Source organism: Amaranthus tricolor, chromosome 9 (genome assembly GCF_026212465.1).
Source record: "Amaranthus tricolor cultivar Red isolate AtriRed21 chromosome 9, ASM2621246v1, whole genome shotgun sequence".
In the NCBI taxonomy this organism is placed as follows: domain Eukaryota; kingdom Viridiplantae; phylum Streptophyta; class Magnoliopsida; order Caryophyllales; family Amaranthaceae; genus Amaranthus; species Amaranthus tricolor.
The window spans coordinates 24810681-24823386 of record NC_080055.1 but is presented as its reverse complement, the minus strand read 5'-3'; the positions used below and the strand labels follow the sequence as shown (position 1 = coordinate 24823386).

Here is a 12706-nt window from a genome sequence, read left to right as displayed (position 1 = left end):
CATCCGGGAAACTGTGTGCTGATGCTAGCTCACCCTATAATAATCCTACTTTGATCGTAGCTTGGCTGGGGCTTTACGGTATCTTACCTTTACCCGTCCGGTTATTTCTATGCTGTTCAACAAGTTTGTCTATTCATGCATAATCCTCGAGTTGCACATATGGTTGCTATTCATCGCATTCTTCGGTATATCAAAGGCACTCTGGATTATGGTTTACAACTCTATAAGTCGCCCATTTCATCTCTTCTTTCCTATATTGATACTGATTGGGGTGGTTGTCCTGACACCCGACGATCTACTTCTGGTTACTGTGTTTTTCTGGGTGATAATTTGATTTCTTGGTCTACTAAGCGACAACCTACAGTTTCTAAATCCAGTACAGAGGCTGAATATCGTGGTGTTGCTAATGTTGTTTCTGAAACTTCTTGGGCTCGCAACTTGCTTCTTGAGCTCCATTTTCCTATCAATACGGCTATTTTGGTTTATTGTGACAATATCAGTGCTGTTTATTTATCAGACTACCCGGTTCATCATCAACGTACTAAACATATTGAGATGGACATCCATTTTGTTCGTGAAAAAGTCAAACGTGGTGATGTTCGGGTGCTTCATGTTCCATCTCGATATCAGATTGCCGACATTTTCACCAAAGGCCTTCCTCAAGTTCTCTTTAATGATTTTCGCTCCAGTCTCAGCATACGCAAACCTCCCGATTCGACTGTGGGGTGTGATAGAATATAATCTTTTGAATATTGTGTAAATATTCATATCTTAGTTATTATTGTGTAAATAAACTGTTTTCTAAAACTCTTAATTGTAATTGTATTTATATTTTCAAATCATAAAATGAAAAGGGCAATTAAATCATTTCTAATAAAAACGATATTCAGGATCCTTTATCTTAATTCTTTGAGACGAATATTAATTTTTAAAACTTTATTTCTTTCGTTATAAGTGTTAAGTTAGCCTCGGGTTCCAATCATGAATAATTTGTAATGAAACTGATTTAAATTTCTTTATAAATAAAATGTAAAAACAAAATTGATGACATAGCTGCCCAATGTGGCGAGCTTTTAACCTTGGAAAAGGTCTTTCCTTTTTATTCAATATGAGGTACTTTTGACTAATAAGTATTCTAGCATTATCTCCATTGGTGATATATATATATATATATATATATATATATATATATATATATATATATATATATATATATATATATATATATATATATATATATATATATATATATATATATATATATATATATATATATATAATTCTTTGTATTTATGAATATATGTTTAGAATTTCTTTCTCCAAAATATTAAAATAATATGGACAAACTTTTAAAAATAAAATGATTAATTATAGGGTTTATATCTAATCTAGGTTATGATGCATCATTATATTGATGCCTTATAACCTATACCCTTAAGACATAGTTTAGATTAACAGCTACTCTCTTGAGAGAACGTCTCTTAGAAAGACGTATCTCAAGCCCAACACATTAAAGATTAATGTCTACTTACCGTATTCTTAATGCCTACGTACATTATCCTTAATATTTACTTACTGTATCCTTAATGCCTACGTTAAATATCTTAAATGTTACTTCCTTTATATAACCTCATTTAACAATCAACTTTATTTAAGAAAGTTTTTAAATACATTTTTTACCTACATTAATTGCTATCGACGAGAAATTACTAATTACAAAAAATATTAAAAAAAATCATTTTAAATTAATGATCCTTATTCTGTGATCCTTCTGACATAGGTTAGACAAACCGTAATTAATGATATACCAACCAAGTATCATTCATTCATGATTTTAGATCTTTAATTATTCCTTTATTTAAATCTAAATTGTTTCCTTTTATAAAGAGCATTATGGTTTAGCACTTTAGTTTAAAGGGGGGCAAAATCTATCTATCTATTACATATATAAAATGCTTGTTTTGTGCTTGTACTAAAGGAATGAAAGAGAAGAAATTATGTGATATATATATCTATATATTGGTGAAGATGTGATGTTCATCTCTCAATTTCTCTAATTTTCTTTTCTATTGACAAACATCACCCTACCAAACCAAACAAACCCTATCACCTTTTTTTTTTTTTTCCCTTTCCTTCTCTTCCTCATCTTTTCTCTTTTCTTTCCCTTTCAATTTCTATACTTACTCCATTTTTATCCCTTACATATATTATAAGGGAGGTTCTAAGTATATGTCAAATGTCATACCGCATAAACCCCTATAAGAGTTTTGATATTAGTTTAATATATGTCCTTAAGCCCTAAAATTAATTTTAGAAAAATTAGTGTATTTTTGCCCGGCCTTTAATAAATGATTTTATTTATTTATTTATTTGTGGTTTGTTTAATAAATTTAATGCGTATGCCTGGCTCCCTGTATGCCATACACAGAGCCCATCGGACCATCGATGGCCTCTGTGGATGGCGTATGAGGAGCCAAGCATGCCTCTTTTAATATCTTTCCATTTCCATTTTTTACTTTGTATTTTTAATTAAAACTTATACACTTTAAATGAGATAAGTATCATTTTCTATAAATAAGATTTTAGTTTTGATTCTTATTTAGCTTTTTTTTTTTCTGTCATTTAATAATAATTAAAAAATTCTTATATATAGTTGAATAAACTATATTCTTCTTTATTCTAAATAGACTATATTCTTTTGTGAGAATATAATCCCTAAAATTATCTCAATGATCTTTATCAACAGGTTGAAGCACAGAGAATAAAGTAAAGGGATTGGTGCTTTAATAAGGTGATGATGCTTGCCCTACTTTATTGCCAAACTTGCGTTTTAAGTGATGATTAAATATATATCATTGTTATTTGTTAATTATGGTTAAAAAAAGTATTGATTGTGTCTAAATCAGATTTTGATTTTATCTAATTAGGTAATAATATTTAATATAAGGAGAAAATATTTTCAATCAAATATAATTTTTTAAAACTATTTCATATTAGGATAGTGTGCACATTTTTTAATATTTTTTTAAAAAAATTTAGTTCTGCTGTATAAATAGAAAGGTTGACTATTTAGACTAAAATATGATTGTTTTTGAAACATTGTAATTAACCATAATTAAATTATAGTAATTTTTTTTCCAGATGTGTAAATAATTTAGACAATAAAATTATTAGCTATTTGAAATTTAATTTATCTTTTCTAATATTCTATCCTAATAGTGTTTAAAATAAAAAGAAAAGTGAAGTGTGATCTACATAACATAATTGTATGTAATAATCACTTGTTTATATTAGGATATTAGTAAAAATATTTTTTCAAATACTTAGGGTTAGGTATAAGGAGGTCTGTGTCGTATCTATACATCAGATTCAAATGGCTCTCATGTGAAATGGGGTGTTAGAGTATATAACATATGTTAGGGGTTCAACTATCATTTTCTAATAATTTATTTTTGAAATACAACCTTAATATGGTTTATATTGCATTAATCGATAGTTGTGTGTATCTTGAGTGAAATTGATTTATTATAGATTTTTCTATAAAAAATATTATTTTTTATTATAGGGTTGACAAAGGAAAAGAGGAGACTAGGTAAGAATCCAACCATAACTTTTCAATTACAAGAGTACATATCATTTCTCCTCACCAATTGCATTTTTAAAAAAATTTTGAAAATTGGAATCTTTCTCCTTACATATACTCCATATTAATGATGCAAAGCAAGTAGTAAAGACAACATAGAAACTACAAGACTTTACAACTAATGCAGAGCATGCTTTGTCTCTCATCCCATTTGGGAATCTCATCTCATTGTAAAAAAGTGGAGTATAATATTCTTTTCTAAACCCAAAACATGATGAATTGATGATGCATGTAACAATTTAGACACACACATAAATGAGCATGTAGGATAAATGATGCAAGAGAAAGGATGTGTTTGTCAAATTACATTATGATACCACTCTTTTTGAACAAGTTATTTTTAACCGCGTGTTTAAAATTAATTGACTTTAATTAACTATCAGTCATTTGTAAATATTTTTTTAATTCTTTTATGTTTGTTTATCTCTAATAATAGGTAATTTTAAAATATTTGCTCAATTGAAATAATACTTCATTTTTTATATTTGGTAATATTTTGGACAATTTAAACCTTGACAATTTATACCTCATGTAGTTGGAAAATGATCATTTTTTAATTTCCTCATGAGATTCCCTTTTTTTTAACGCATTAATTTATTGTATGTTCAATGTAATATTTTGTTCATTTTTGATTAAAAATAATTATTTTCAATATCATCATCAGATTCCAAAAAAAAAAACTAGCTTTATACATTTTTTTCTCAATATAATAATATTCAACTTAATCTAAAGATTTCGTTTTATTTATATATGTTAACTCATAATACACAATCATAAATTTAATAGATGGGATAATATTTAATAACAATGTGTTGTGAAGAAATGTGGCTAATATATATATATATTTTTCAAAAGAAAAAATGGGTTGTGAAGAAATGTGGTTAATTTATAAAAAAAATATAACAATTACAAAGTTTTGAATTTAAAATTGGTAAATTCTCAATATTTTTTTATATGGACAAGAGAATTACTACAGATAAAACGATGATAGTCCGCAAACAATAGGTTAACACATGATTTTCAAATCCTTAATATGTTATTATCTTGACGACCGTTTGGTTACGGTACTAATAGGTAGTAATGGAAATGATATATATTAGTTATTTAAATGATAATGAAAGTTTAATTATAAAAAAGTTATTTTTCACAATTTTTCATTACAACTTAATATCATATTTTTAAATAATATTGTATTAGAATGAATAATTTTGTGAAGAAAATGAGATTCTAGATGAAGAATTAGTATGATCGTTAAATTGTCAATAAATAATGCTACAAAATTATACTAACTTTTCATTAATATTCCCCCATTTAATTAATACAAATTACTAAATGAAACGTAATTATATTTATAAAACATGCAATGACCTTATTTATTAAATGTGTGAGATTTCAATTCAAGCATTGGGGTTATATATTAATATTCCAAGAACTAAGAGAATTGAATCTTGTCTTAGCGATTTATTAGTAGTAAAATATATTCCACAACGCAATTCACGTGTCCCAAAATTTTCGTTATCTACCGACGAATAGAAGCATGCCTGCATGCTTTGACATTGGGATGACTAAATTAAGCATAACATATGTCGCATTTTATTTAAGCAAAATAAAATTTGTTTAGTAAAATTAGTTTCCCAATCATAGTTTTACTTTCAAATATTTAAAATAAACTCTTATTAATGTCACGTTAATATTTACCAAATGTAAGTATATATAGCTTACCAAAGTATATATACATGTAATGAAAATTCATATTTTATGTATAGAAAACCAAACATAAAGTAGAAAACATAATCATACATTCTACTAAAACAATAAAAATATGACATGTCATTTTTATACATCATGTTTTCCCTTTAAAATTTTAAGTAATTAAATATGAAAACTTTGAGTTTTAATTAAACTTTATTTCTTAATGAATAACAATAGTAAGAAGAAAGTCAATTCAAAAACCTTTAATTTTTTAAATACACTTTTTTAAGAAAAAAAATATTTTGGGTTACTTTAATTTTAGTAAATTAAATGACTAAACTATTAATTGTACCTTATTTACGATACAAAAATAATTAGAATATAAAATAGTTGTTAACTATAAATAACCTTATAATTAAAAGCTCTTAAGTTATGTAACGTCAAAAAATTTGTCAACTTAATTATTCAGCTAACTTTAATATTTACAAAATAATAACTAAAATCATATTTAGATTAATTTACAATAATAATTATGATAAAGAAAATTACAAAAGTATATATTTTGAGCATGACATCAATAAAGTGTTTGAGTATGAGTATACCGTATATTCATAGCATTGAAGGAAGTTTAATATAATGTTTGCACCATCATTTAGCCTATGTTTAGTAAACCTTAAATTTAATATATACTCAGATTAATCGATCCATTTAGGAAAGAAAAATTATCATTAGTAAAAATTATTTTTTATTAGTAAATATTATTTTAATCAGTGAAATAGAATTATTTTACTTCTGATCGTTTTAGTTAGTAATATATAATTATGATCAATATAATAGTTAGTTTTGAAAAATAAACAATTATATTCAATAAATTTTTTTACATAACTTAATACTCTAATATATTCGTGCATTGCACGGAACATATACTAGTTAAATATAATTCAACAAAAATAAAGTATTGAAAATAAGTCATAGATCAAAGTAGTAACATCTACTAAGTAATTACTTTATGCAATGTCCGGAAAATGCTATGTTTGTCTAGCAATGCAAAGTCACAATATTACGTCTAACAAGCTATGTAATATCCGGAAAATGCAGTGTTTTGTCTAGCAACATGAATAAACCAGTTCAAGGGTAATGTTTCGGAAGACCCTTTCGACACTCTTGTCTAGCCAGAGAGTTCGAATTATGGAAGACATAAAAGAAAAGAGAAACAATCACAATTAGAGAAAGACGAGATAGACCAATGATAGAAGCACTCATGATTATAATGACAATTTGGTTTGTAGGTGTGTCGAATCGTGGGTATTTATAGGTAGTGGTGATGGAAATTTTTTGGGATTTGAAATGATGAGGTGACAATCTACTCAGGTTGGAATAAACCCCAATGATGATAAAGATTTGGTGTGTTTATTGGACATTTCTCATATACTACGTTTATAGTAGGAAAAATAAGTATTAAAACTTAATGTCCAAAGTGCTTTGATAAGTAAGTATTGCGGTTTATTCAAGCACTTTCTTGCTCGTTCGTGCACAATGTGTTTTCAGAGGCAGAAAGCTACTGGAAAGTTTTTTGGCGTTTACTCATTCGAGCACCATATGTGCTCATCTAAGCAACCCTGTACAGTCGTTTATGTTCGTGGAATCTAATAGTTGCTATTGTAAGTTACGTTGCCTTGTATTTATTCATTAATATTGATTGATATATCAGTTATGTGGGATGGAAAACACGCAAGCTATGGTATGTATATTGGAAGTTGTATGAAGAGAATAAGAGATATTCTACATCATTCTATCTTTGAGAATTCCTGAAAATTTTCCTATTTTTTATTCATGTGTAAAGAGAAATAACAAGAAATAACAATAAGCATCATACATATCTCTTATTAATTGAGTTGATTTATGCTTTCTGTACTTTCATAAACAACACCTTACTTTCATGTCTTAATAACTGATGAAAGTATCATTAAAACGTGAACACATGCTTACTGTATAGGTGTGTGCTCGAACAAGCATCTATAGTGCTCAAACGAGCGTTCAAGCAAATGCCAACAACATTAAATAGAATCTGTAGATGTTTGCGCCTCTTGGAAAAACATAGTGCTCAAGCAAGCACTAAAGTGCTCGAACAAGCACTCTGTTGATCGAACAAGCACAACTTGTTTGGCACTCTTTTGCTTCATTTCGTTCTTCCTTCATGTGTATTAAGCACTTAGACCTTAAGCTAGTACTTATTATGTCCCATTGTATTCGCAATACTTTAGGGATATCTAACATGCTCTAAACACACCAATAGATGATATGCAATATGGATAAAAGTGGACAATTTTGTAGCTACTTTTTTTTGAATTCCTTCGAGATTCATTGGTCATGTTTTCTTAAAAGGGAGAGTATTGTTATAAAAAACCATCATTAACATACTCAGTGTACCCCGTTCATTTAAGCTATTACAGATAAGGGCAACTCGGCCAGTGAGACCTTGGCTAGAGAATGGCGGGAAAAGTTGTTAAGCTGTAATTTATTAATGTAGTCAAGAATCAGAATCACCCATCAAATTCACAACTATGTGCAATACAAAACAAATGTACAAAAGAAATGTTTTCCCAGGATGTATTCATATGCAAAATGTTTAATGATCTTCTCTTTATCAATAGCAAATATCATTGCAACACGAAAGCGAAAAGCTAGCACTCGAGAAGCAATGTTAATTGAAGCGAAAGAGTAAGATTACATATGTGGAATTCCTCGATTTGCTGCTCATTTGATAAATAATGGTACCTGTGTTGTGTCAAGTACAACACTAACCTATGTACAATCAATAACATCTGCCCATTCCCTTAATTTAACTTTAAAGCGAGTAAAATAAAGCAGCTAACATTATGTATAAACCTGAGTGTGGCTGCACTTGTATTTTCAGCAAATGACGACTAAGTGTGCAGCTCTGCTTGTTTTTCCTCTTCTTCAGCTTTGATCCAAGCAGCCTGAAACACCCGAAATGATAAGATTACTACCAGCATTACAGATAAACGGAAGCAGAAATGAAAAAGGTTAAAAAAACCAACACTTGCCTTATCTCGTTCTAGTCTAGAGACGTGAGGTCGCATGGAATTGCCTAAGCCCATGCCTCCCCATGTTTCTAGCAACTCTCGCTCCCTTGCTTCACGCCGAGACTTGGAATAAGTGTTCCTTACTTCAGGTTGTTCAGATGCAATAGTCTTTTCTCTCTCTACTCTTGACTTGGGTTTGACAAGAATTTGATCCAAGCCGCCCAAACTTGTGTCGGTTTGTAGTACTATGTCCCTTTTCCTTACACCAACAGATTCTTCGGAGACAAACGCCATTTTTTCCTTCTCTAATCTCGACACATGCTTAACTAAAACACTATCCAAACTTTCTTTCTCAACATTTTGTTTTTGCTCCCTTTGAAGAGGGTTAGTGTTCATGTTGATATTCTCTTTTTGCAATTGCTCCTGAGCGGACGACTGTATACAAGAATTCCCACCTCCCGAAATGATATGGAATTCATTGTCTCTCTTATTCTTTGCTTCTTGAACCTCCTTTTCAAGTCGGGATACGTGCTTCACCAAAACTTTGTCCAAGCTTGGAATTTCTGTATCGTCTTGTTTAAGTAGCCGGCTTTTCCCATGCTTCAGGGTCCTTCCGGCTTCAGAACCATCATTTTCAGCCAGATTTTGATTTCTCTTTGATTCTTGGATCTCTTTCTCGAGTTTCGATGAATGCTTAATGAGTACACTTCCAAGGTCTGGTACATTGTTATTAGAGTTTATAGACTTCCCATCACCACCTCTTTCGGATTCTGCTTTCCTAGCATTCTTAGCTTCTTCGACTTCCTTTTGAAGCCGGGATACATGCTTCAACAAAACTTTGTCCAAGCTTGGAACTTCTAAATCGTCTTGTTTAGGTAACCGGCTTTTTCCATGTTTCAGAGTCCTTCCGATTGCAGCACCACCATTGTCAGCCAACTGCTGATTTCTCTTTGCTTCTTGGATCTCTTTCTCGAGTCTTGATGAATGCTTATTAATGAGTACACTACCCAAGTCCGGTGCACTTTCGACTTTGTCACTACCTTTGAAGAGTTGAGAGTTTATAGACTCTGCTTTCCTAGCATTCTTAGCTTCTTGAACTTCCTTTTCAAGCTTAGTCAATTTCTTAACCAGGAACTTATCTAAGCTAGGTAAGTCGGGCCCGACACGATCTTTCCTTACGGATCCATTAGTGTAGTCCATGCCAGAAGAAGCACGAAACTTATTGTGCATTCTATGATTTTCATTATCAGCCAAGGCAGCATTCAGCCCACATGTTGCAACAATGGTAGCCAGAGAAGCCAACTCTTGTTCTTTCAAGCATTTAAGCCTTTCAAGCATCATATTGACAAGAAAAGTCCCCTTAAATTTCTGAGGACTTTGTTTCTTCCTGTTTTTCCGATTCGAATTAGGGCCATCATTACAGGATCCTGATTCAAACTTTAACCCAGTATCTGACTCTGAAAGTTCCAAAGAATCAGGATTTTCGTTGATTTTCCGCAACAAGTCCTTAAATTCGTCCTTATTAAAAGGTTCATAATGTGCTAGTTTGATGAATGCTGCTTTAACAGCTGCTGCTACTTGTTTATCAACTTCAAAAGCTGTTTCAAAAGAAGCTCTAATTGCGTGGGTCGTAGATCCTTTCACGCTAGTGCAGGATATTTCCATCTCAAAGTCTTCGGGTGTGTCATACATGATTACTCCTTTAGATTTTGCAGCTTCAAACGCTTCAGAAACTTCTTTTTCTGCTTCTAGAAGCTGAGCATCTGCTTCTTTGTTAGAGATCCTGAAATAAAGCGATATGACACAAGCCGGAGGTAAAAGGATAAGGAGATGCTCGGCAATGTCATCTAGAAATCGAATTCCATTTAGCAAAAAGCTTACCGGGCTGCTTGAAGTATACGGCACCATGATGCTTCAACCATAGCAGCTTTCCTTGCTTCCATTACTTTGTATGCTGCCTCTCTGGCAGCACGTTTCTCTCGTTCTACTCTACAATAGTGAGGATTAGCGTGACCCAATGTCTCGTCAAGAGAATTATTCATGCCCCCAGCTTCCTGATATGCAAACTATATCCTTCAATATCGGTGTTGAAACATATGGTGCATTAAAGAAGCCAACAACTGAAGATATGAATTTACCTGTAGTACTTTAATTTTTCTCTTCAAGTATGAGTCGACTTTTTTACGAGGAAACCAATTAAGAGGAGAGGTTTTACGATGTAATGGCTTTTTAATTTGCGATGTGACTCGATTGAGTGCATTTCCACCGGAGGGAGGGCTATCACGGGGCAATTTGTTCTGCATAATAGAGCGAGTAAAATCAACAATTACAACAATGCTGACACCTTAATCCTAACAACATGGAGTCGGTTAAGATCTACGTGAAAATGAAAACTAAATTTAGTTTAATCATCCTAATCAAATGCAAATGTTTTGGATCCTCTAGTTCACCCCAATAAACATAGGCTTCTAAGATTGGTTTTCCATGGAAAAATCGACAGTTAAACGACAGTTTACATTAACCATACAAGATTAATCTCAAGCCAGTAGAATCACGGGTCACGGCTATACAATTCCATCCCCAAATATCTTATGCCTTCATGACTTTCTAATACAACTTGATACTTCCTCTAATGTGATCATCGAAATTCGTCAAGAAAAACACATGTTCAAAGATGTAATTCCATTCGCAAATAACAATGAAGTGCGCTTTCCTCGCAAAAAATTACAAATATCATTACTCCATGGATGGCATCAAGGCACACAATAGAAGAGACATGTGTTGATTGCCAATATCACAAACAACAATACTAAAGCTTTAATCTCAACAATTTCATGTTAATTGGATCAGTATTATAATTTGTACCACATAATTATTTATGCGCAGTCCTTTGTTTAATAACAATCATAGCCTTTAATTGTACATAGATCGCGAGAAAAAATACACAATAACTCTACATAGGTCGTGGTGCAAAAATATACAATAACTATACATAGGTCGTGGCCTCACAGGCATTAGCAAGTAGTAAACTAATTTGTGAACAATGTAAACTATTCAATGCCTAATTCAGGGGCTTCATATGATCAGGCACCTTCCAAAACCACCCCTAAATGTACATCAACAGTGAAAGCATAACTAGCATGATTCACTAAAATCAAGCAAGATACCCCAAATTGCTCGCCAAAACTTGATGAAATCTAGCAGTTGTTTCAGAAATCCAAACCACTAGGGTAAATCTCCATAATTTGATTATTGCAACTGTTAGAGTATATAACATATCTTGGGGCCTCAACCATTAGCTTAAGTTTTTGGTTGAGTTGGTTAATTGACATGGTATCAGAGCCAATGTGACAAGAGGTCACGGGTTCGAATCTCAACCACCCCTCATTTAAAAGTGAAATATTTAATGCCAAAAGTGAAATATTTAGTGCCAGCTATAAGGGGGTTGTGTTGCATCTACACTTCTAACCCAAAGGGCTGTTGTGTGAGGGGGGCGTGTTAGAGTATATAACATATGCTGGGGACTCAACTAAAAGCTTAATCTCGGAATTTACCCCCACAATCAATTATTTCCTAAATGTACCCCAAAATCAAAGCCAAGAATTCAACAAATTGCAATCATAAAAGGATTGGCATGATTTATCATCGTATTCAAAGACAGTAAATGGATCTACCTTGCTAGGCTTGGTAGTGGTTGAAAGAGAATTACTGGAATCACCAATGGAAGACTCTGCAACTGGAATTTCCGATCTCTTTTCATCAGACAAAGAAATGCATCCCAAATCCAAACACCCTAAATCCATTTAATTGAAAAGAAAAAACTTATTTCGATTGAATTATTTATCTCAGATTTCTCTCTCGGGAATAGCAGTACAATTAAATAGAGAAAAAAGTCGATGTTAAATTTCAAAATTGTGATGCGCTTCTGAATTGATGATGAGAATAATCGAAATTAATAATTGTTAAAGGATTTTTTGATTTTTGTAGAGTTTAAAGTCAGTGAGAATGGAGAAACTGGGAAATAGTGGTTTAGAGAAACTATCCGTTACAAATGAAGGCGGTTTTTACGCCAGCCAACGGTCGATTTCCTTAAATGTGTCCGTTGACTACTATTGCCTTTGTTCTATTATACGTGAGGGCTGAACACAGTTTGGTCTAAACCGTAAACCAAACCGTAATTTAAGTATTTGGTCTGGTCTATGGTCTGAATGGTCTGGTCCGGTTTTTTTTTTTTTAAACGGTTTACGGTCCGGTCTCGGTTTTTAATTTTGTAGACCAAACCGGACCAATAAACCGTAATAAACTCTAATATTAGGGATTAGAT

General features: G+C 31.6%; 1 protein-coding gene and 1 long non-coding RNA gene across 2 annotated transcripts; one reads left to right on the top strand and one right to left on the bottom strand.

Annotated features, from left to right (window-relative positions):
• The first annotated feature begins 1930 nt into the window (after nt 1-1930).
• Nucleotides 1931-7512, top strand: LOC130824344 (uncharacterized). The gene is made up of 3 exons (XR_009046707.1): nt 1931-2791; nt 3566-3592; nt 6434-7512. It is a non-coding gene; the product is annotated as an uncharacterized LOC130824344 (long non-coding RNA).
• A 314-nt stretch (nt 7513-7826) lies between these two features.
• On the bottom strand, nt 7827-12382 carry LOC130824343 (uncharacterized). The gene is made up of 5 exons (XM_057689314.1): nt 12057-12382; nt 10521-10679; nt 10264-10436; nt 8404-10165; nt 7827-8316 (listed from the first exon to the last, which is right to left on the bottom strand). The coding sequence occupies exons 1-5, from the start codon at nt 12183-12185 to the stop codon at nt 8263-8265; spliced, it is 2277 nt and encodes a 758-aa protein (XP_057545297.1). The 5' UTR covers nt 12186-12382; the 3' UTR covers nt 7827-8262.
• Nucleotides 12383-12706: the final 324 nt, after the last annotated feature.

Bases quoted from the DNA above. Each gene is read 5' to 3' on its own strand.
- LOC130824343 (XM_057689314.1), bottom strand. From the start codon at position 12,185: ATGGATTTAGGGTGTTTGGATTTGGGATGCATTTCTTTGTCTGATGAA. The intron at 10,680-12,056 runs GTAGATCCATTT...TCTATTATGCAG, and splicing joins CCACTACCAAGCCTAGCAAG to AACAAATTGCCCCGTGATAG. The intron at 10,437-10,520 runs GTAAATTCATAT...TTTGCATATCAG, and splicing joins GAAAAATTAAAGTACTACAG to GAAGCTGGGGGCATGAATAA.